At 36.6% G+C, this 24,886-nt stretch overlaps 1 protein-coding gene across 6 annotated transcripts in view; it reads right to left on the bottom strand.

The window, feature by feature from the left end:
* Nucleotides 1-111: 111 nt before the first annotated feature.
* The window catches only part of TIAL1 (TIA1 cytotoxic granule associated RNA binding protein like 1), a 32,921-nt gene continuing 8,146 nt past the window's right edge, over nucleotides 112-24,886 (bottom strand). The window contains exons 2-15 of one of the 6 annotated variants that reach the window (XM_042458704.1): nucleotides 23,519-23,586; nucleotides 18,434-18,530; nucleotides 17,301-17,420; nucleotides 14,454-14,603; nucleotides 14,192-14,246; nucleotides 13,688-13,775; nucleotides 11,834-11,909; nucleotides 10,063-10,171; nucleotides 8,754-8,849; nucleotides 8,585-8,669; nucleotides 7,623-7,746; nucleotides 7,267-7,406; nucleotides 1,861-1,952; nucleotides 112-1,478 (exon numbers count right to left, since the gene is read on the bottom strand). In XM_042458704.1, the coding sequence (XP_042314638.1) occupies nucleotides 1,426-1,478; nucleotides 1,861-1,952; nucleotides 7,267-7,406; nucleotides 7,623-7,746; nucleotides 8,585-8,669; nucleotides 8,754-8,849; nucleotides 10,063-10,171; nucleotides 11,834-11,909; nucleotides 13,688-13,775; nucleotides 14,192-14,246; nucleotides 14,454-14,603; nucleotides 17,301-17,303 (1,071 nt within the window). In that variant the 5' untranslated portion in view covers nucleotides 17,304-17,420; nucleotides 18,434-18,530; nucleotides 23,519-23,586 and the 3' untranslated portion in view covers nucleotides 112-1,425. Of the gene's footprint in view, nucleotides 1,479-1,860; nucleotides 1,953-7,266; nucleotides 7,407-7,622; nucleotides 7,747-8,584; nucleotides 8,670-8,753; nucleotides 8,850-10,062; nucleotides 10,172-11,833; nucleotides 11,910-13,687; nucleotides 13,776-14,191; nucleotides 14,247-14,453; nucleotides 14,604-14,679; nucleotides 14,719-17,300; nucleotides 17,421-18,433; nucleotides 18,531-23,518; nucleotides 23,587-24,886 lie in introns of those variants that run through there. The other 5 variants (XM_042458703.1, XM_042458706.1, XM_042458701.1 and 2 more) reach the window with 5 other exon arrangements.

Raw genomic sequence — 24,886 nt, 5'->3', positions numbered from 1 at the left:
TTTCTGACTACTAAAGAATATTCTAAAAAAGCACAAAGTTTAGAGTAGTGCAAACAGCACTATCAGTTCAGAGACCACCTCTGAACAAAAACAAAATGCAAGCAATGAACATACATTTTTTTCTTTTAATTGTGCTATATGCAAGTCTATGTCACAGAAGCCTAAAATTAATATTTTAGGAAATAAATCAAAAAGGCAAGGCTTCTCCATATTTTTCTGGGAATGGAGTCCACCAAAACAGAGGCCTCTTTTTATTATTGTTGATGGAACAGACTGTTCAGCTCAGTGATGGCTTCAGTATGTTCAAATTCAGAGATGAAGCATCTGCACCACCTAGCTGTCATATGTTTAACACACATTTTTCTATCTTATCTTACATTCATTTTCAACTTAAAATTTATTGAGGCAGTTGTATCAATCTAAGCATAAAGTGAGAAATAACTCCGGGTATACCATTTGAGCAACTTCATGATTTTATCCTGAAACTACTCAGTGCACAAACAACCCAGCCTCTGTACAGGTTTGTCACATGCAAGCCATTCAAAAATACAAAAAAATAATAAAATAATTAAACTAAGTATAAGCCACAACTCAGAATACTTGTCCAACTGCATATCTGTTAACCAAACGGCATACTGAAGAATGTCTAAAATAACGTTTTTAACAATCTGGTTAAAAAAATCATTGGGCTAAATACTTCTAGACTTTAAAAAAATCCAAGTTCTTTTTTAAACACTCAGATACTATACAACTTTTAGGAACTTCAGGTAGGTATACAAGGTTGTCAACCAAAGTATTTACATAATAAGTAACATAAAACAGAATAAACCAGATTCTAGTGAAAAAAAGAATTGAATTAAAAATTTATGAATTTAAAATTAAGGCTCTTTGTAGAGTAACTTTTCATTTTAAATAATAGTTAACTTTGGAAGTGTCAGACTTGCACATTCTTGTCAATCTACTGCAAACAGAGCAGTAGAATTATGTTCAGTATTATGTAAAGAAGCATTATGTTGAATAATTACATTGGTACTTTTATGTTTGAGCATGCTTTTGTAACACTGTAGTTTGGTACAAACTTCTATGTAAAACAATCAGTATGACTGCCTAAGCAGCATACTTTTCAAAATACCAAATCAAATGCATTTTAGCACTTCAAGCAAACTAGATTTCAGCTTTTCTGAAATATGCTCCTGAATGTATATAGCAAATATTTGCTCAAGTACTGTAGACAGCTAGACAGTAATGTTTTCCAGCAAAGACTGAAACATTTATACTAGGCTTCAGTTTCTTCAAAACATATAGAAAAAAACTAAAAAGCTATTTCCACGAGTATATCTTCTGATGGCTTTGTGGTTACTGAAGAAAACACTGTCTTCGTTGATGCAATGTTTGGTCCACAGCCAAAACGTCAGGTTTTAATGTTCAACTAAAAGCATCTTTAATGTCATTTTTCTTAAAATCTGTGATGTAAAACACTGAAGACAAAAAAAAAAGATGGAATGGTAATCTAAGAATCAGATTGTTAAACATTTCCTCCTAATATACCAAATTTTGAAGTCAGAATTGTCTTTATTGACTTTATTTTAGATTTTGTACATAAAGAAAACATGTTCATATCCATCATGAACACAAAACTTAAAAAGGAGTAACTAGAAGACATTTGTGTCCTTCACCAAAGCAAAATGCTGTGCTAAAGGTTCCAAACAGTTTCAATTTTCAAAATAAATATTCTCTCTCCCCGCCCCCCGCCAATGTCTATATTCCAGTCTTCAGAATAATCACTGGAAATTGAAACCTATCTTGAAATCACACTTTTTAACAGAGTCCCAGCTCACTGTGTTTGGTAACTTGCCATACCATATCCAGCCTGATTAGGTATTACAGGAGCAGCTTGTCCCTGGGCAGGCTGAGCACCAAATCCACTCATCCAGGCTGCAGATGGTGTTTGACTTTAATTTAAAAGAAAGAAAAGAAACAAATGATTCATCAAGAAAACCAACAAAATGAATAAGGTCACTTTTCCATGACAATTTTTAAATACTAGTCTCTATCTATCCCAAATATAAAAGCTAAAAAATTCAGTTCATAAAAATTTGGGAGTCTTCATGCAACTTGCAACGTCTTGAATAAGTTCAGTAGTCCTATTCTCACAGCTATCCACAACAAGAAAATGCTGTAAAACAGTGGTCCCCAAGCTGTTCCCTTTCAAGAGATTTTGGACTTCTGCTCTCAGAAGTCTCAGCCATGTTGGGCAACGTCTGGGATCCTGGAAGCTGAAGTCCAACATTCTTGAAAGAGCAGTTTGGGGACCACTGCTGTAGTAGGTACACATTTACTCTGCATGCTATTTCCATCCACAATTCAACTACAATAGCATCAAAAAGTAAACAAGATAAACATAAAGATGTACTTTACATCATTTAATTAAATAATAATTAATAAAAAATAATAAATGTTGGAACAAGTTCTCAGGGAATTTATCTAAAAAATGGTTTACAGTCATGGTCAAATTATTCCAAATTATTAAAACAAAAGTAGTGAATGATAACAGTAGAAAATAAAATCACTTAGTAATGCATATATCCAGAACTTGTCCAAAAGTAAATAAAAAGGTTGTTTTCCAGGATGACCTTTGCCAGGAACTAGACAAGGAGAATGTGTCCCCATTGATTCTGATGGACCTCTTGGATACCTTTAGTGCCATTAACCACTATACCCTTCTGGGCTGCCTTGTAGGGATGGGACTTGGAAGACTGAGGGTAGTACTGAGGGGTTGTAGCTCAACTCTTTAGCCACTGGTTTGTGTGCCCCATAAGGGGACTATTCTGTCCATGCTATCTAACATCTATAGAAAACTGCTGGTAGAGCCCATACAGAGGTTTGGGATTTGCTGCTATCATTATATTGATGATACCCAATTCTATTTTCCCTTTCCACCTAATTCCAAGAAAGCTATTTTAATTCTAAACCTGTGTCTCTTATCAGTTATGGACTGGATGTGGACAAACAGATTGAGGCTCAAACCACACAAGACAGTGGTGCCCTTGAACAGTTGAAAGGCAAGTTGGTACACATGTAAAGCTAGTCACCAACCAGCTTTAGGTGTTCCCCAACTGGGCCATTCAACTGCCCAAAGATATCACTGTCTTACCATTTGCTAGAGATGCCTATCTAGGCACAGTGACACAGGCCTTAGTTACATCCTGTTTGGGTTATTGTAACAATTCTACATGAGTCTGTCTGTGAAGAGTATTTGAAAAATTCAGTTCAAGCCAACAACTACAGCCGAGATATTAACTGAGGCTGCTTACAGGTATCACTCAATTTCCCAGCCTCAACAGCTCCATTGCCTGTTTCCCTGTTTCCAGGCACAATTCCAAGTACTGGTAATGACCTATAAAGCCCTAGGTAGCTTGACCAGGCTATTTGAAAGACCACATCTCCTCATATGAACCTGAAATCCTCCAGAGAGACCCTTCTTTCAGTCCCATCCCTTCCACAGGTATGGCTGCTGGGGACATGAGAGAGGCCCTTCTGTGCCTCTAGTCTAGGCCCTTGAACACCCTCTGTAAAAAGGTCAGAATGGCTCCTTCCTTACTGTCTTCCTGTTAGCAGACAAAGGCTTTTAAAAAATTCCAACAGTAAGTTTCTAAGGAAAAGACTTTTGAGAGGGTACTGTACCATTTTAAATTGTACTGCTTTTAAGGGGTTTCATGTGTAAGTGTATTTTTTAATTGTCTTAATGTTAATAGTTAAACTCTACTTTAAAGTTGACCTTCTGTACATTTTAACTATACTGTGATCATTTTAATTTGTAACCTGCCTTGAGTCACAATCTTGGGGGAAAGGTGAGGTATGAACTGTTGTAACACTCTGTAACATGGGACTTTATTTTGAAACTGTTCAGAATCTTCTGCAGTCCAAAACTGCTGCACCCAGGACGCTGTCTTAGGCCAGTTAGAGAGCATGCAATTCCCTTGTTTGGTTGTTTTTTTTAAAAAAACACCTTTGTTGGCTACCAGTTCATTTCTGAGCACAATTTAAATTTCTGGTTAACACCTATAAAGCCCTATTCAGCTTAGGTCCAGACTATCTGGAAGATCATCATATCTCCCTATTTGAACCTATCAGTCTTACGATCTATGGAGAAGGGCTTTCTCTCAGCCCCACTAATATCACAGGCTCATTTGATGAGTACACAGGAGAAAGCCTTCTGAGTGGCTGATCCCACCATCTGAAATGCCCTTCTATGGAAGGATAGGCAGGCACCCTCTTTGCTCTCCTTTCACCAGCAGCTAAAGAATTTTTTGTTCAAGAAGGCTTTAAATGTGTAATTACTGGCAGGGAGTATTCTTAGATGGGGTGTGCTTTATTTTTAACTTTTCTGTGTTTAATTATTTTATGCTGTTTTTAGCTGATTCTTTTTGTGAGCCACCTCAGGTTCTACTCCATGAGAATGGAGGCATATGAATAAAAAGAAAGAAAGAAAGAAAGAAAGAAAGAAAGAAAGAAAGAAAGGTATTCCAGTTATGTCAATGAAGAAAAGAATGTCCCCAGGACCTATCTAACAACTCAGAATCATAGAACTGGAAGGAACCTCAAGGGCCATCTAGTTCATCTAGTCCATCTAGATCCTGTTCAGTGTAGGATGTCCAACTAAAGCATCCCCAGCAGGTAATTGTCCAGTCTTTTTTGGAGGATGCCTATAGAAAGAAACCCACAATCTCTCCAGAGAATTGGTTTGCCTCAACTGTGCCTTTTAAGTACCCAACTGGTTTCCCTGCCAAACCACTCACACTATCAAGACATTCCTTTTAATTTATTGTCTCAGTGATGCAGAATAGGTATAATTTAATATCAGTATCTAACTCCTGGAAGTATCCTACCACATTTTTACCAGTTGAAGTTTCTAGACTTAAAGGCAGCCCTAAGTGGAATACAAAGCAGTAAGTGAGCTAGATGTTACCAAAACTGAACCTTGCCTTCAGGCATTCAGGCCCATCTAGAAGCAGTTTCACATCTCCATCAAGGTAAATACATTTTTCAACTGATGTAATTATCTTTTCTGGGGAAAGTTTCAAACAAAATAATAAAATATGGAACAGAAAATCCCCAGCAACATCTCTTCCAAACAAGACCAGAACAACAGCTCTGTGTCTCTATCTTGCCCCTTAGAGGAGATGCAGAAGGATACAATGGCAAGGCAAATGGAGAAGTCCAATAGAACAAGGTCACACTTTCCACTCCATTCTCTGACTCCTATTAAGGCAATACCATCCCCCAATTGACAGAGAGCTTGACTGAAATGGATCTAAATAATATTCTCCAGAATGGATTATCTTAAATTATTTTCTATTAAATATCTTCAGCATAACATTCAACACACTGAAATAAATTGTAAGTGTATATACCTGTATATACTTATACCTGCTGCATATTTAATCAGTCTGAATCCATTTCATTAATTCAATGACAAAAAGTTAAAAGACTCTCCAATGATATTGGAACAAATTAACATAATTCTTTTGAGATTTTTCTTCTAAATACAAAAACATGTATAACAGACTATATATTTAGTTAAGAATAGAGAAAGCCAGTAACAAATCATCAGAAAAATGTAAAAATGTTAGCATGTTTCAATTTTTTTAAAAAAAAATCTAAGATGTGTATATTTTGTTTATAGCTATTAAAGACTATAAACATCTGAATTCTATTTACGTTTGTTTTAGTATTAAGCATTACAGAAACTTAAACGTTCATCATTAAGTGGTGGAAATTATCCACTTGTAATTTCTTTATTTTTTGTAGGGCATAGTAATAAAAAAAATGGTGAGCTATAGTGGACAAGATGTTGACTTCCGCACCCCCCTAACCCTAGTACGTATTCCATACGTACAACATGGCAGCGCCCCTTCCACATGGGGGCCGCCATGTTTACGTATCGGACGCATAGTGTCCAAACGTGTCGCGGCGCTAATGACGTCGCGAGTGCGCCAGCGGCGCCTCGCTACATCATTAGGGCGCCGCAGAAAAAAGCTCCATTTTGGAGCTTCTTTTTTGCTCCGCAAGGGAGCCGCGCGGTGTGGCTGTGATGGCTCCCTTACGGAGCAAGCGGCGGCGGCGGCAGACCGCCTCAAAGCGGCGGTCTATAACCTGCCTTTGATTCAAATCTTATCCATCACTTTCTCTCCCTCATGTACTATCTTGCCACATATGTCGACACTGAGAAGGATTTTAAAATGTGATCATTCCAATGTATATTGCTCTGATCTTACAGGAAAGTATGCAATAAACATACAAGTCAGAAGGTTGCTTCAGGTAACCTTTCTACATTTATGACAATAAAATTCCTGAACAATTATATTAGCTTTTAAAGAGCTGACACTGTTCTCCTTTATTTTTATAAATTTCAGCTTTCAGTCTATAGAAATCCATATTTAGTAAATCCTAAATACTTTGTGGATTTAAACATAAGACATCATTCATACATCTTATTTTATGGCTGTATTCACACCTAATGTTTGTTTGTTTCCATTCCACACAAACAGCGGTGAGTCTCAGTTTTTTGCTCTCCCCCTCTTGTTTGCATGTAAAATTTGAGCAAACAAATTTCCGTTAAAATGGGAGATCACTGGGGAAGGAGCATGTAAGCCCAAGGTTCTGCTCATGGGCAGAGAATGACAATTGGTATTGAAAACCTGTACACCACTGCCCCAAGAATAAAAAGTAATACTCATGACTGAGACTAGTTTAGAGACAAAAACATGTGTTCATCTTAATTAGGAACAAGAGTGATGCCAAATACAGCACTGGTAGAGACTAGGTTTGTGCACACCATCAAGTTGCCTTTGATTTGTTGCTTTATGGTAACCCCATGAATTTACTAGGGTTTTCATTCATTCAACTGTTACATGTCGGTTTGTACCCTGTGCTGCAAGGCTAAGTGCTCAGAAGCTGTGCATGCATATGTTCCTTCAAGTTGCCTGTCAACATATTATGACCCAATGAATTTCATAGGACTTTCTCAGGCAAGGAATACTCAGAGGTGGTTTTGTCAGTCCCATTCTCTGAAAAGTAGTTTACACCACCTGGTATTGATTAGCAATCTCCCATCCAAGTCCTATCAGGGTTTACTCTGCTTAGATTCCAATATCAAATGGGATCTAGTGCCTCTGGGTTATTTAGGCTGTCCTTGTAAAGATCAGAATTTACATCCCTGGGAAACAGTGTGTGCAGACACAAATATCAAATAGAATTACTTACTCTACACCAAATCCTTGCTGATTCCATGCTTGTCCATACATTCCATACGATGGTACTTGCCATCCGTTGGCTACATATTGTCCATACTGTTGTGGATTCCCATACACTTGACTCCACTGCCCCCACTGACTGTAATCTACCTGTTGTTTAAAAAACAGATTAAATCTCCCCCCCCAAAAAAAATTCAAGCACTAAACATTGAGAATTAATTACTGTTTATCAAAAAAAGGGAACAGAAATGTAGAAATCAGAAGTAGTGCATTCATACGTAGATTCCACATGCTGATTTCACTCACTTGTTCAAATATATGTAAATATTCAAGAAAAACATGTTTTACTACTAACACTTCAATTACCTGTTGGAAGCTTTTTGTCATATCAGGTGATTCTTTACCCCAATAGCATTTAACAACATGTCCTTCAATTGTAGTACCATTGACTGAAACAATGGCATGTGCTGCACTTTCATGAGTTGAAAACCTAGCAAGACATGAAGAGCGTTTTTATATGTATAGTGAAAAGCCCTCTAGCACTACACCCACATGTAAAAGTGCAGTTAATATTTATCAATTTATATAACTTTCTACATAAAAAGACATGAAAAGGAGTACAAGAATTCTTTCTATCTCCTCCAAACATAGCAGTAATATAGCATTTGTGTACCTGGCACTTTGGAAATCAACATAAATAAGATAGACTTGTCCCTGTCCCAAAAAATTTACAAATATTATTCCACTAGAAGAAGAGAAAATGGCATAAATCCAAAGTCACATTGATACTGTTTTGCTTGTCCCCCTTTCTGCCTTTAGACCTTGGTACCAACCAAAAAATGGCCCTAGAAAGTTCTCCAGATCTTTGGAGCAGGTTTTGGGGTGCACCAAAGGGATGAAGCAAGGAGAGATTACTCTTTCCTGATTCCACTGATGTAATGAGTTCTGTCAGAAGACCCATCCTATGGGATTTAGACTAATAACCCCAAGTTTACAATTCTAGGAGACTGGAATTAATAATATAGTGACACTAGGCAATACCAAACTCTTCAGCTTCAGTGGCATAACTTAGCAATTCATCTACTCAACAATTTCTAATACAAAATAGCTGTGTTAAACAACAGGACACACAGGACAAGTTATATACACAACTTTCAATCTTACAGCATTTATTTTGGCTACTTCTAAATACACTCCCATATCCTTGATTCAAATAGCTTGACACCCTCATCTGCAAATTCTTTAGCCATAGCAAATAGTGTTATCTATGTATTATTATGTAAATATTTTACTATGTCATGAATCCAAACAAGTAGTACTCATCCTACCTTACAAATGAATAGCCTTTTCCTGGAAAAGCTCTTGTTTCCAAAATTTGTCCAAAAGGTGAAAATGTCTGTCTCATCAACTGATCTAAAAGTAGTAAAAAAAATTGTTACTTATATATGTGCTCAATGGTTTCAGTCACTGTGTTTGAAATACAACTATTATTCTTACCTGTTAAGCCGGAAGCAATTCCTCCACAATAGACTGTACAGTTTTTAGGACTTGACTGATTTACTACATCTTCAAATCTCAATTGTTTTGTGTTGTCTGGAAGAAAAACACTTTGTAAATGTTTGCTATTTAGTTATTTGCAGAAACTCAGTATTCTAACACACAGGAGTGTCAGGGCCAATATGGGGATCAGTTCTTTTAGGAATACTACATTTGCTTCTATTGAGAACAATACAGTATGACCCCTTTATCCATGGGAGCGGTACCCATGGTTTCATCTACCCAATCCATGGCTGTTGCTGCCACTGGGCCGGACCCTTCCGTGCCTTTTCCTTGTGTGAGGTGGCAAGGGAGGGAAGCAGCACAACCTCAGCTCATCCTTCCTTCTTTCTTCCCATGTGCCCCTCCACCCTTGCCTGTTGCAAGAAAAGGGTGGGGGGCTGCCCTCTTGTCACCATCATGCCCTTTCCTTTGTGCAGCAACCAGCCACTTAGCAGCATCTGTCTCAGCCTCACCCTGCTCACTGCTGCCTCCAGTTTCTGCTTCTCCATTAAGGTGACTGTTGGGAGCAATTGGAGCAGGGCTTACATGTGGAGCCTGAAAAAAAAAATTTTGGGGGGGGGGGGGCTCTGCCTGATCAACTTGCCTCTGGTGAGTCTCTTTCATTAATCCCCTTATGCCCCTAAATTTTACCCCTGATTTATCCACAGGTCACATCAAAATCCCTGACTTTGGCCCCAAAACCTGCTCTCAACTTATATATGAGGACAACTTATAGTTGAGTATATATGAGAAGATCTGTGCAATGATGCTGTAAGTGCAGTATCTACCACTATTATTTAATTTTGTAAAAGATCAGTTTTTGATAATTCAGTTGCTTCTGAGATTATTACAATCTAATATGCATAACCATGTGGTAAATGTTAATGCTCATCTCGTCACAGATGAGCTATAACTTTTCCCACCACATCACAGATTCTGTCGGCTAAAAGAGCAAAACAAAAAGGAACCTTAGTCCTTTCAAATAATTTCTTCATTCAGACACTATTACGTAGAAACCAGATTTTCTGAGCCAATCAACTGTTCTGATTCCCAACAACTAGTTGGAACCAAAACTGTCAATGAGGTAGGTGGAGGATAATTTTCCTCCATTACTTCTGAAATTTTACCAATATTACAGAATTATGAAATAGGACTGTGAGGTTACTGGAACTCAGAACTGTAAGTTTTAAATAATTAAATTTACTTCAGGTACCTATTAAAAATATAAGAGTGAAGTTGCATCCCTGTCTACTATCAGTTCACTTACTTTCTTGTGTACTTTTGGGGGCAGGCGGCTTTCGTGTTGCCCAGTTAGTTCTGATTTGACGACCACCTAGCCACTGGCCTCCCATGTGCACAATTGCATTTTCTGCATCCTGATTAAAAAAAATGCAGGTTTACATTTCAGCACAAATGGAACAGAAAGGCACTTTAAGCAATAAATGTCAAAGTTAAAAAATCTAAAGCATATGCTCAGTTTATCCACAGTTTCGCCTTCCTGAATTTTTCCCACCTTATCATAAGCTGAATATGCCCAGCTCCTTTAACCTCTCCTCATATTTTATGCTCCATACCCCTTATCATTCTTGTTGCTCTTTCTCTGAAACTCCTCCAACTTGTCTATATCCTTCTCAAAATGAGGCTCCCAGAACTGAATGTGACACTCCAGATGAGGCTTGACTAGCACAGAATATAGTAGGGCTATTGATTCCCTCAACTTAGAAACTAAGGCGGGACACAGACTGCCCAAAAAGGGCGGTCTGCTGCCGCCTCCTTTTCTGCCAGCAGGAAGCTGCAGCAGAAAAAGAACCCGCAAAAAGTGGGTTCTTTTTTCATTGCGCTTGCGACACCCGAGTGCGCAAATGGTGCACTTGTGAAGTTGCAAGCACGACACAATGTGCGGACGCTATGTCATAATTGCAGTTCCCATGTAGACAGGATGCCGCCATTTTGAAACCGCCGTGACGTGCTAGGGTTGCGGGGCGTGCGGTAGTGCCGCCCTCAGGCAACCCTAGCATGAATCCAGGCTGGCACAAAACACCAGTCTGGATAGTGCCTATATTTCTATTAATGCTGGCTAAAATAGCATTTGCTTTCTTTGCTGCAGCATCACACTGCTGGTTCATGTTCAACTTATCATTAACAGTAATTCCAAGGTCCTTTTGCAAGTAGTACTGCTGAGCAATGTATCCCCCATCCTATGCCTGTGCATTTGGTTTTTGTAGCCTAAATGTATAATTTTACATTTTTCTCTATTGAATTCCATTGCATTAATTTCTGCTCCATCTTCTAATTTATCTCAATCCTCCTGAATTCTTCCAATGTGTTCGCTACCCCTCCTAGTTTTGTGACATCTGTAAACCTGATAATGATTCCCTTCACCTCATCACCTAAGTGACTGATAAAAATGTTAAAGAGTTATGGCTCTAGGATAGAAACCTGGGGCATTCCACTCAAGATCTCCTTGCAGTCTGAAGCACAGCCATCACTGAGGAGTCACTACTGAGGGTTGGGAGGGGAACCCTCTACAGAGGAATAAGATATAGCATGGAAAAATGATGCTGGAAGTGGGTCAATGAATAACACGGAAGTCAACAATGTATGAAATAAAGTATTTTTCATCTTACAACCAAAAGCCACAATGTTGTCTCTGTACACAACTCAACAATATGAAAACATGCTTTAAGAACCAATGGTTTATATAAAAAGAGAATTTACAGTAGCATCTATTAAGCATCTGCTTAATAGAACCCATATCCATGGATTCTGCATCCATGTTTTGAACCATCCATAGCTTGAAAATATCCCACCCCTCACCCACCTCCCAAAATCCAGAAAGCAAACCTTGGTTTTGCCATTTTATATAAGGGAAAAAAGAAAATGTTATAGTTTACTGTGCAACTGGTCATAATGGGACTTGAGTATCCACAAATTTTGGTATTCATGGGAGGGGGGAGATTCTGGAATTAAACCCCAGCAGATATCAAAGACCCACAGTATTTTTAATTTGTCTTGAGACCACGATGTTGATTACTCACTAGTTTATTGTAAAATGATACAAAGCCATATCCTTTTGATTTTCCTGTTGCCATATCTTTAACTACCCGTGCATCCCTGGGAAGAGAAGCACAATTATATGAGGGAAATATTAACGATTTTCAAAACAAAAACTAAAAGGAACCACACACACTGTACTGTGAGCATAATTTTCCCTAGTATAATCTCAGTAACTCGTATAACTATAGCCATTCCTAAACTCTCCCTAATGCTTCTTTACCTGTTAGAAAAAAGCAGTAGGACAAAAAATAACATGTAATAAACATGCAACCTATCAATACAACCTACACTTTCTATAACTAAACTGTTCAGATCTGAAATTTTTAAAAGGAACTAAGTTTCCTTTTCTAATACTCTATTGGCTAGGGTTCACTAAGGTTCACTGTTCTATAAATTAATGCAACATTTCTAACTATTTTTACCATGCATTTTCTAAATAAATGCCCTCTGCCTAGTGATATAAAATATGAAATATTAAAAAATTGAAAAAGAGGAAAAAAATAGGAATTAAAAGGCATACATGGCCTGTTAACAGATTTCTTTATTTTTCTTGGTCAATTCTCTACCATCATTTTGGAGTTTGGGCAGCTGTAAATTTTGAAAAATTGACATTTTCAGAAATTTAAGAAAGGAGAATAAAACTAACAACAATGCTAAGCACACCAGTACGAAAACAACAAATTTTACACATAAATTTTAGTGAGTAAGTTAAAATGATTGGAAATATAGAACTGCACTGAATATAGAATGTTAAAATGTAAATACTAAGATATGTATATATAAATAATGTATAATAAGAATAAATAGAAATGAGAAAAAAATCTACAACTGAGTTCCAGTGTGCACAGTTCCTTGCAGTTAGCTTCAAGATCCTGTCCATTCTTATGAGCAATTCTGCAAAATAATCAGAATGCTATTACTTTTAATTGTGACTCGGACTTTAGAAAAACTGCAGGTCTCAGGTATAAATAAAGATTGAGAAAATAGCAACCTGTATTAAATCTTTTTATATTGGCTTGCAAACAGTACTACTTACCACATTGAGATAAAAAGCAAAGTAAACAAAACAGACAAAATAAGATTTATGTTTCATTTGAAAATATGCACAGTATATAGAGAGGAAAGATTTATTTTTTTATTTTGCAGCAGAAATATATTCCGTTAAAGTTAACACAATTTTTTCAGATTTTGTTGTAGGAGCTAAATTATGCAACAAAAGAGACAAATACACTATAACACTTACAGGAAAGATTGCAATGTTTAAAATGTGCAGTTAAAAAGCTGTAGCTGTTTGGCAATCTAATCGCAAATTATATTATTTACAGAAAATATATTTTTGGATTGGCAAACACTGTTGTAGTTAAAAACTTACCAAAAAGATGTGAGTTTTAATCTCCAAATTCTAAAGCCCTTAATAAAATGCCACTTTCAAAAGAATACATGTGCATAACTGGCTTTGATAGCTTGCTACACTAAATAATATAATTTGCCTGCAATTCAATATTACCTACATAATTAACAGATGTGTAAAATATACTTTGATGCTTCTAACATGTCTTTACATGAACCCAAACCAGTTTTCTTGTTCATTTGCCAATGCAAACCCCCAAACACACAGCAAATATTTAAAGCACCTAGCCTTCAAAAGAGTTGATGCAGAAACCTTGTTCATGTTTATAGGGGACAATATGATATAACCCCCGCTCCCACCAAAAGATCATTTTGAGCAAGAAACAATCTGAGCAAAATGAAGGACATTAGCTGTAAGAGAAGAACAATCTTGTATCATGACTTGTTCTGTATTAATGTTTTAAAGTAAAAACTATGGTACTTACGATATTTTACCAAAAGGAGCAAATGCTGACTTGATATCTTCCGTTGTTATTTCTGGACTTAAGTCTCCCACAAACACATGGAAGTGATCTGAAGGAAAGCAGAATGTAATCATGACTATTAATGAAGGGCAGGGTATAACAATATAGCCACCCTGAGTCCCAATTTTGGGAGAAGGGCGGGATATAAATAAAGACAATAATAATAATATTAAAAGATACATAATCAACTGTTATCCAGTAATGTAGCTCTTGTTTGTACTTTTAGTGTATGGATGCGAATGGAACGCAAATCATCTTGTGTTTAAACATAATTTAACAAATAATTCATCTTCTCTAGCCAGGTAAGCTGTTTTGAGAATGAGGTACACCATATAGCCAAAATGATTCAGCTAGCATATGAAAAGAAAATGCAAGACAAACATGGTAAAACAAGTAACTGTGAGTTCAACTATACTATTATAGTTATTCTGGTATAACTGCTTTGGATCTTTAAGTGTTACTTACTTGATGTATCTTTTTTCTGGCTACTTGGTGTTGTTGCCCAATTAACTTTTACTTCCTGAAAATAAGGAACAAATCAATACCAATATAATTCTAGAAAGCAAACATCAACCAAGACAGTGTAGGTTCAATGTCAACAAAAAGGTAATTTACTCTTTATAAAAACATTAACTTTCAATCTAACCAGCATCAAAAATGTTTGCCACAAATCACAATTAACCTATTCACTTCATTTGCTACATCTTTTTTTTTTAATGCAACGTACCTTTCCCAAAATTTTTCTCCCATTCATTGCAGCTAATGCAGCAGCTGCATCCCTGTGTTCATAAAATTCCACAAAGCAATAAGGGTCATTGCTTGTATGCTGCAAAACAGAAAATCCAACAGAAGAGTTGACCCTTCTGCTATCGGGTTGCTGAGAAGAAAATCCAGGAAAATATATTACTTAAAGCTAGAAAATAAAATATTACTATAAATGCTTATAAAATAACCTTAAGAACTGCTGTCCACTCCATCACAATGAATGCTTAAAACTGCACTTGTGTCCCTACTCTGGAGATCAGCGTGAGGCAACAGTGCTGCAAACAAGGTTGTCTCTTCTAAACAGAAGCAGTGTTAGTAAAGACACCACTGATCATCTGGTTCTATTCAATTAATACAAAGTGACACCAAACCAACAAAAGAGTACTGAGGACATAGTACAGAATGTTGGATATTGTCCCCCTCGCTTTTTGTATACATTGGACTAGATTCAAGAGAGGCTGGTGCAGAAAGATTTTTAGGTGAGGATTACAGTATCTTCATTATACTGGATTATGTATGCACAGACTTCATGGTTTACTTGTTCCTTTGTAAAACTCACTCAGCTCCTTGATGTGTATTTAATCCTAGGTAGCTATCATTCTTAAAGCTGATTGAACTATGTCTTCAGATTTTGACAAAACAACAGTGAAAACCACGGGAGTTTTCAGTCTTTATACAAAACTAAATATTCTTGTGTCTTAAATGCTAAAGGAACCTAACCTGCAGTACATGGTACTAGAAAAGAAGTAGTAAAATCCCTGACATGCAATATTCAGACTTACACCCCCCATTACCATGAATTACTCTCATCTTTAAGGCAGAGTTGGCCAGCTTGTAGCCCTTCAAATGTTGGAATGCAATTCCCCAAAAACAGATCAGATAGATAGGAGATGCAGTCCAATACATGTGGAAAGCTGCAAGCTGCCCAACCCTACTCTAAGATCTCAGTAGAGGGAGGTTGAAAACTATGGAAACACAAAGAAAGTTCTGCATGTGTAAGATGGGCTTTGCTAGTCGCCAGCCAACACTCCTCTACATACAATAGGGTCCTGATCCAAATATCTAATGAATTTTGAATGTTCTTCTGCTGTTCCTCCTAAATAGGTATAGAATGTCAAGTACAGAATAAAAACCTCAGACAGAAAACCTTTCCACCTCTCATTCAAGAAAAGAGGAACATGAATCTGAAAAATATTCTTCATTTTTGAAGAAATTCTGAATAAATCAAGAATATCCTTGCTTCTATCAGTATGTTATAGCAAAATAAACAGATGTGATATATTTGTGACAATAATGCCCCTGACAAAAATTCTGGGAACATTTAGATTTAAGACTTGAGATGACACTTGTAAGTTTATACTTGAGTACATTTGTATCACCAGGAAATGACAATGAGTACAAATGTAATAAAAAAGTCACCAAAAGTGTAATCATTATATAAATTGTCATCATGTTTAACTGCATCACTGAATGGAGATTAGTACCTAGTATTGTAATGATAGGCAAAGTTCCAGTGTTTTATCCAACACCACGAGAACCAAGATTTTATTCCATCCTACTACTGCCTTTTGTGACATCTAAAACCTGCTCCAGATAGATCTGCCTAGTACAGTAGGTTTTCAGGATGCACAGTTAGTTGCAGAATGGACAGGATTATTAATTCTGCCAGAAAAAGTGAGATTCAGAGGAGGTATGTCATTGGATGCTGGTTACAGAACTAAGGATAAAGTTCATAAAAACTGTTAGCTGGAGGGAAGACAAGCAACAGGAAATGTGGCACATATCAGTCTCTGCCACTATCAACAATATCACAGACACCTGAAAGCAAATCCATTCTGGGATGTAACCAACAAATATAACTGCAATAAAGTATTTTCTGTTCCAGGAACACAGTAAATTAAAGTAGAACCCTGAAGTCATTCGTGATAAAGTTCACTGATACCAAATTTTCAGACTTGTAATGTATAAAAGTCAGGAAAAGCTAATCAAGTCCTATACAGAACAATAGAATAGAACCTGTCATAACTAGCTTCTAATTAACTTTTGTTGGATTATTCCCTTTATTAATATGCAATCCAGAAAAAGGTGCCTTAATGGCTCATCAGTGTTACCATATTTCATACTTAGCAGTGCCCAAAGGGACAGACTAAAACAAGAATGGAGCATTCAGCTGCAAGATGTTAAGTCCTACTCCCATGATATTTCAAAAGAGTCTGACTTGGAGCCTTATTCTTTTCAAGAGGTCTTATGATATCACAAGATAATCATTCAATAATGGGAAAAAATGGAGAAAACAACCAGCAATACAAAAATTGGGTTACATCGTTTATATGTGTAAGACAAAACATTTTAATGATACAGTATGAATTCTTGCCTAAAGATGCACAACTTGCTCAATGAATCCCAGGGTTAATATTCTGTCTAACAATTAATGCTAACCCTCAGTTTATGAAGTTATGACTGTCACTGAAGTTATCCTGATGAAAGCTAAGATACTTATGAAAGTTGAAAATATACACTGGCTGCATTTGGACATCACAATAAATTATTGAGTATCATGAGAGGAACCGACCGTCATCTTCCTGCTGAATGCAATGATCAAAAGATTCTGTTAGCAGATTAAGGATAGTTTAGTTTGCCACCTGAACTGTAAACTGCAGTTAGAACTTACGATTTGTTTTTAAAAGACAGCTTAATTACACACAGTTGGGAGTTGACTTCTTTAAACAAACTGCAGTTCTGATTAATCAGTTTGTCAGATTTAGAAGAAAATCTATAGACGATCAAAAACATAATGAAAATTTCAAACCATTCCTCATAGTTGTGTCAGATGAAATGGGACAGTTAACTTGGTGTTCATGGAAAGGACAGCCTCTTCTCTATTATTATTAGAGCTGAGTGTCTCAGATAAGAATGCTCAGTTCCAAATCTACAATGCAATTACAATGACAGAATTAGTGACTATTTGTTTAAATAATTAAGATTATTTTACCAGGAGCTAATTATGTCCTTTGCTTCAACTAAACGAATCCTTTTTATTAATATTTCAAGTAATTACAGATGAATTTATTTTCATATAGAGAACATTTATTTTGCAGGAAACAGCATATAGTGAGCCCACACCATATGCGGGCTCCTTATAGGCGGCTTTCAGCATACGCTGAAGCTGCCTGGGAAATGGGCGTGCGCCCTGTGCGCATGCATTGCCGCACAGCGAGCACGAGCCCCATTATATACAATGGGGCTCGCGAATGATGCATGTGGTCGTGGGGCGCACACACAGCGAGCATGAGCCCCATTGGATATAACTGGGCTCAAGCTTACGCATTTTTTGCTTTACGCAGGGGGGGTCACATGCCTCGCGTAAAGCAAGGGCCCACTGTATACAGTGTTTTATGTCTATGTATGTCACAACAATAATATGTCTTCTGTCCTATGAAGAAGGGGAAATGATCTCTGCCAGCAGTTTTTTTAAAAAAAGGTTTTTAAAGTTATGTTCTAAAGATTATGAACTGTTTTAAGTGACACCTTTTTAAGCTGGTCAAAAGACTTTAGGATTGATTAGTTATCTCATTTAGGTCTTGTCAGCACTGCAGAAATAAAGCAGTTTGACACCACTTTAAATAGTATGGCTCAATGCTATGGAATTCTGAGATTTGTAATTTTGTGAGATATTTAGCCTTCTCAGCAGAGAATTGATGCTTTACCAAACTACAAATCCCAGAATTCCATAGCACTGATCCATGACAGTTAAAGTGGTTTCAAAACTGCATTTATTCTGCACTGCAGATGCAGCTTTAGAATATTATCCTATAAATATACCTCAGAAAAGTCCCACTGAACTTCACAGGGCTTATATCTCAACAGACAAACACTGTAGAGACTGGAGTGCTCACATAATGTTCTAAGTAGAAGAATCAATAATTAGCTTAATTATCTTACCTCTGTTATCATTTTACAGCTTTTGCAGGGTCCAATTTGACTGAACAACTGAAGTATAAGCACCTCAGTAACGTCTCTGGAAAGATTTCCTACATAACTAGACAGACCAAAAAAAAAAAAAAGACAAAAAGGCAGCACAGTATTAGTCCAAAAATTTGTTTCTTGCCAATGATATTCCATACAATTTTTGGAAATAGAGGCTACAAATTTTATAAGCAGATTGATATACCATTTGTAACAGATGCTATACCACATTACTTTACACACAATATCAAGTAGGTCAATGTATTTTAAGTTTAAAGGATGTCATGCCAGTAAAACTGTCATAAGTGATTAGGCATTCAAAGTTTACAGGAAGTATGGATGTACTTATGCTCATCAAATAGATGCTGCTTTTATATTGTTTCATAAACCCTCGACCTTGAAGAGCACAAAAAAATAGGCAACAATTCAAGAATGTAGACATATTCCCTATGCAGACAACACCTGATATTTTCTTGAATTTTCCCCCCAGAAATTTCTTCTAAAGAATTCAAAATACTGCCCCTTGACGTTCAAAATTTTAAAAGCTTAAATATCTGAAACATAAACTTTTAAACTAGAGTGAAACTAGTACAATATATGAACACTGATGTCCTTTAGACATTTGTAAGCATCAATCAAGGCGGTAACAAGAGACATTTACTGGTGTTGTGAGACAATCTTCCAAAGGAAAATGAGCCAAAAAACATCTACATGCATGCTTTAACAATGTACCTTAATCCCAGTCTGTTTATATCACTTCATAAAATGTATAGTACAGAAAAGAAAGTCAAAGTCAGACTGTATTCTTAGATATCTGGTGAATTTGGCAACAATCGTATATACTTACATGGGAGTAAGCCCTACTGAACCCAGTACAGCTTACTTCTGAATAAATGTGTATAGAACTGCATTGAAAAATCAAGAATTCTATATCTAGGAAGTACTGCAAAGAGTACATGAATACATTTCAAAAGCATTATGATGAAACATGGCTGGTTAGTATCTGCAGGTCACATACTTCCTTTTAGCCAATCACAAATTTCTGGAAATTCTGAAGTCATGGTGAAACATTTATTTCATTCCATAAACCTTTTCACAGAAAAAAACCCTTGTATAATTGAAAAATGCAATTATTACCCCATTCCTTATAGACTGAAAGTCATTTTGATATTTTAGGAACATAAAATTCTTTATATTTAACTCTGTTTGGCATAAAATTATCAGAATGTAAGTATAAATTAAATTTACTTTTAATTTTTATTTTTTGTTTCAAATGGCACTACAAACTCTTGAACTATAGGAATACCTAAACTATGGAAATCTCTATGGCTTTGCCACACACACACACACACACACACACACACACTGAGGATCAAGAAACACCCCTCCCATAAAACCCAGAACAAAACATCAACAGTAAAACAAAACAAATTATTTTGTCTCTACTAGTTCTCCATATTGTCAAGCTGTAACAAGTACAGTAATGGTTCTCAACCTTGGGTCCTTAAGGCATTTTAGACTTCAGCTCCAAGAATCCCCAATAATTTGGGCAAGCTGGCTGGGACTTCTGAGAGCCAAAGGTTGAGAACCACTGAGTTAGAGGGATGCCATAACTGGTCACTTGCATCAATAACTCACTCATGCACAGGCATACCGCAGCTAATAATGCCTCTGACCTGCCTTTTTATGCCTCACAACCCCCATTCTTCCTCATTCTCTGTCTAGCTTGATGTTTTTAGCAGCATCAGCATTGGGAGGATGGTGGAGGATGGCTGAAGAAAGATTTTCAGTGTCAGTTTGCAGCAATGGGCTTGCAGAAAGCAATGAAATAAGAGAAGCTGGGAAATGAAGGATTCTGCTTTAGCTTATCCTACTCTAAATGTGTATGTGCCTACAACGGGCAAAGTAAACAGCAGCTGCTTCCAGAATCCTTTACTGAGCCTGTGTGAACAACAAAACCAAGAAAAGGAGAGCAGATATGCCTCTCTCACCAGCTTCCTCCACCAAATTAAAAAAGCACAGATCTATTATGTTTGGTCACCTAAGTGGAAATCATGAGCGGAGAACCAGTGAATCAGAAAGTCAGCTCTGGATGCATTTTGGAAGAAACTTTCAGGTGGCCACTAGAAGTCGAGCCAGAAGTTTTTTGCTTATTTATGCAAGGATTATCTGATTTGCTGGTTTCATTTCATGTGTGCATGTTATTAATTTTCAATAAAAAGTTTGCTGAAGCATGCTCAACTGCTCGTTTTCCCAATTCTTCCTGTTATTTTTGCCTCTGGTGACAAATCTTCTGTTAAAGAAATAACGTCCTGGAACACAGTTACTTCATTATACCTGTAATGTATACCTGAATGTACTCATTTCCATAAGATGAACTGAGAAAAGGAAACAACAACCAAGAATTATAGTGATCTGACTATATAATCTTAGATAAAAATACTCTTCTTGCATATTTTTAAGAAATACCTTTGGGAGCAGTAAATATGACAACACCTTGTTTTAAACATTTTATTAATCATTCTAAAAGAAAATACTCCATAATCCACTTATTCAAATTTTCTGCTGGGGGAGGGGCTTTGAAAAAATGGGAGGTAATTCCCTAATTTTTCTGTTTTTCCCCCCAGCCCTTCACATCTGCATCCTACTTTCATGATGAAACCTCATGCCATAATAAATATCTTTCACTTTAAAGCGTTAATAAGACTTTGCTGTAACAAATTAATACAGTTATCCCTACAGCCATTTCTGAAACCAGGTAGTCATCTAGCTCAGCCCAGGTTCATGAACAATCAATGTTTGTGTATGTAATTTCTCTGTCTAAGGCTCTCTTCCCTCGATGTTCTTAAGCCTACTCACACAAACATATTGCTTTGTTCCTATGTTTAGGTCCTATGTGACCATTCAGAACTGACAACAATCTCAGGTATCCAATCACTCTATCTCATATTGTTCTGCAGTTAACAACTAGAAAATGGAAATACCTTGTCTTTATCTCTTAAGGTTTTGCAACTGCTCATTTTTTACTTTCTTGGAATATATAGAACAGCAAGCATATGATATGCAAAGATGACCTACCTTCTTAAATTGGTAAGTATTTCAGGCTGACAACTGCAATTTCTTTGTAAATAAACCCTCTTCAAAATTCTCATTTGGATTCATGGTACTTTTAATGTTGTTTCAGTGCAAAGCAGAATAATGTTTATTATAGTAATTAAACTAATAAATGAGCTAGATCACAAAGCTTTTGCTGCTGTAATAATGGCATAAAATGTCAAAGTATGGCCCCATACAGAAAGGTCAAAATAAAGCTGCTTCGAGTCACTTTGGAGGTATGCTGTTTAAATGATACATGTGTACAAAGAGTCCAGAAGTTGCACCAAAGCTGCGATCCAGTCCTTAGGACTGAATCATGACTTTGGTGTGGCTTCCGGACTCTTAGTGTGCATGCATCATTTAAACAACATACCTCCAAAGTGAGCTGAAGCAGCTTTATTTTGGCCTGTCTGTATGGGGTCTATGTTTCATAAGTCAATTGGCTATTTGTTTTGATTGGTCTAACAAGGCGGCACTATTCACAAAGCACAGGATCCTTTTACAAACCTAAGATTTACAGAGCTACCCTGTTATCTGCTCAGCTGAAGGTGCCACAAAACAATTATGAAACTCACAGGCAGTCAGGCATCAAGTAAGAGTCAGCAATGGAACTCAGATAAAAACGAGTTAGTCTAAGAAAGATAGACTGCAATGACAATCAAGGGGTTAATATATTCTCTGGATAAGGCTGCAAGGTCAGAATGGAAATTAGGAATTGGGCTGCAAGCCAGTGAATGGAATCAACACAGAATTTCATGTGGCAACTGCTGCCTTCATGAAACAGTACTGTTACTCAGTATGCGTTACAGCTTTGCCATTAGCACAGCCTGCCTTAATGATACTGCTGTGGTCAATAAATCCTAGAAGCCAACCATGTCTTTCCTTCTTCTTCTAGAACTGTTTATAGAGACAGAATTATTTTGGACTCCTAAACTAGAACATGGGAGAGAGGATGAGACTAGTGACAGGGTCAACACAATTCCCCGTTCTTGGATATTCATCCATACTAACAGTAGATATCATGAGGTGCAGTCTTTAGGAGGAAACCTTCTAGTCCTGGTAGAGACACTTGGGGGGGGGGGTACTCATCTTCTAAAGGAGGCAGCAGGGGCTCTGCCTCAGTTATGTACTAACTCCTAACACAGGCCATGAATTCCTAAGGATAGTGAAATATCATTTTGTAATGAGAACTACAAATACCTACAATGAATTATACAAACTTTTAACATATACAAAACTCCTCTTTAGACTCTATATTAAAAAAAAACAATAACAGGTAAATGCTTCATTTGTGTACTTCAGCCATGAGCTCACAGAATAGTCTTAAACAAGATACAATCAGCTCTGACAACCTTATTAAGCTGCTATTTGTAATAAGACATGAGTATTTGTTCACTTTAAATAGTTCTAAAAGTATGAAAACTCTGTAGTGTTTTACTAATTTAGGAAAACATGCTACATATACATGCATTTAAATCCACTTGCTAGTTGGAACCAGAATACACCCACTGACTCAATTGCTGAATGGTGAGTCAACTTTTAGGTAACTGGGTCTACTCTGGTTTGGATGAACAAATGGATTTAGGCTTTGTGGTATTAAAGAATCTTTAAAACAATCTCACACACAAGAAGTGCAAGATACCTGAAAAAACAAAAGCAAAACCAAGATGAAATCACATAGAAAACTAAACTTTTGTATTAATTAATTTCAACTAAGAAAATAATTTAGAATATGAAGCCAGGCTACATAAGCACAAGATTTATTTTTCCCTTCTTTTTTAAAAAAGCATATATTGCAACTTCATAAACGTTTAGTCTGAATGGATTAACTTAAACTTGTGGAAAGACTATACAGTATTTGAAGTAAACTATGTATTTGTATAAAATACCATATTTTCTTTCAGCTATTTCCTAAGAACACAATTTGTAAAACCATAAATAATGAAATAAAGGCATATACTATACCTCTATAGGCTGTCTCCCTAATTCATGAGACATCACTTATGCTGTATTGACAGGCATAGTATAGAAACCTAGATAGATAACAGAAGTAGTTTATATTCTGACATATATAGGTTCCAATACTAGGTACTGTTCTGCATGTGAAAAAACATTTATATAATTTCCATAAAACAGAAGGAAAAATTACTCAACCTATAAAATTAATTAAGTTAGCAATCCTGTGCACACTTACCTCACCTGTGAATAAAACCTAATGAATCTGATGAAATTCACAGGTAAACCATTGCTAGGATCACACTGGCAATTTATGCACACAAAACCAGAAATAATTCTGCCTACCTGACATGATGAATTATCTGCATTCATCATATTATATTCACATTCTGGTTTATACCTTATGACCAACAAAGTGAAACCTAGGTACTTTAATGTGTTGATTACAATCTGAATTCTTAACAATGATCAAAGTTTAGTTTTGAACAGTTAACTGCTTATAAGCTTTATAACTGAGAGTTTACTGAATCTTTTCTCAGTGGAAAACTGCATTATTGAAAATTGAGACACTTGGTTAGGAAACCACAAAAATAATTTCATCAGTTCCTCCTATCCCATCACCCTCCCAAGCACATCCAGAGCTTCGAATACCACCTGCATACCATTTTGTGCCAAGTTGTGAAGAGATGTTACACTGAACACTTTTAAGCAAAGCTCTCAGTTCAGTGCTTAGTTGCATTGTTTCTTATTTTCCAGGGAATGTTGTCTTTAAAATTTTTCCAACACCAGTTGTGGCAGGCAACCAAGTGTATGTGTTTTATGCCTTCAAGCCATTTCCAACTTATATCAACCCTAAGGTGAACTTATCATGGGGTTTTCCTGGCAAGATTTCCCTTTCCCTGAGGCTGAGACCCTGTGACTTGCTCAAAGTCACCCTACATGGCCTAATATTTTAAAAGTGCTTGACAATGAAGGGACTGATATCATTAGGAGTCAACTACATCACCATGGATCTTTTAGTTGTTATAAGTTTATGCAAAAATAGCCTAAGCACCAGCTTGTCTCTCAGTTTTCTGTCATTATCAACTTTAACGTGATAAGACATACTGAACAGACCAGGTCTAGCCTGATTTCAGAAGCTAAACAACGTCACACCTAGTAAGTAGCAGATGGAACACCAAAAGAGAATGCCAAGACTTTCCAGTTAAGGTTAAGAATTAATCTCATCTGAAACCTATGACAGGTGCTGCTAGTTAGAGTTGACAATACTATGCTATAAAGCAGTTATGTAAGGACTAGAAAGGAATTTCAAACCCAGATGTACTGATACATTATAGATACCCATGCAACCAGATGCTTGGTAGTTTTTCAACCTTG

The sequence above is a fragment of the Sceloporus undulatus genome, chromosome 3 (genome assembly GCF_019175285.1).
Source record: "Sceloporus undulatus isolate JIND9_A2432 ecotype Alabama chromosome 3, SceUnd_v1.1, whole genome shotgun sequence".
In the NCBI taxonomy this organism is placed as follows: Eukaryota; Metazoa; Chordata; class Lepidosauria; order Squamata; family Phrynosomatidae; genus Sceloporus; species Sceloporus undulatus.
This window is presented reverse-complemented; position numbering and strand designations above follow the sequence as displayed.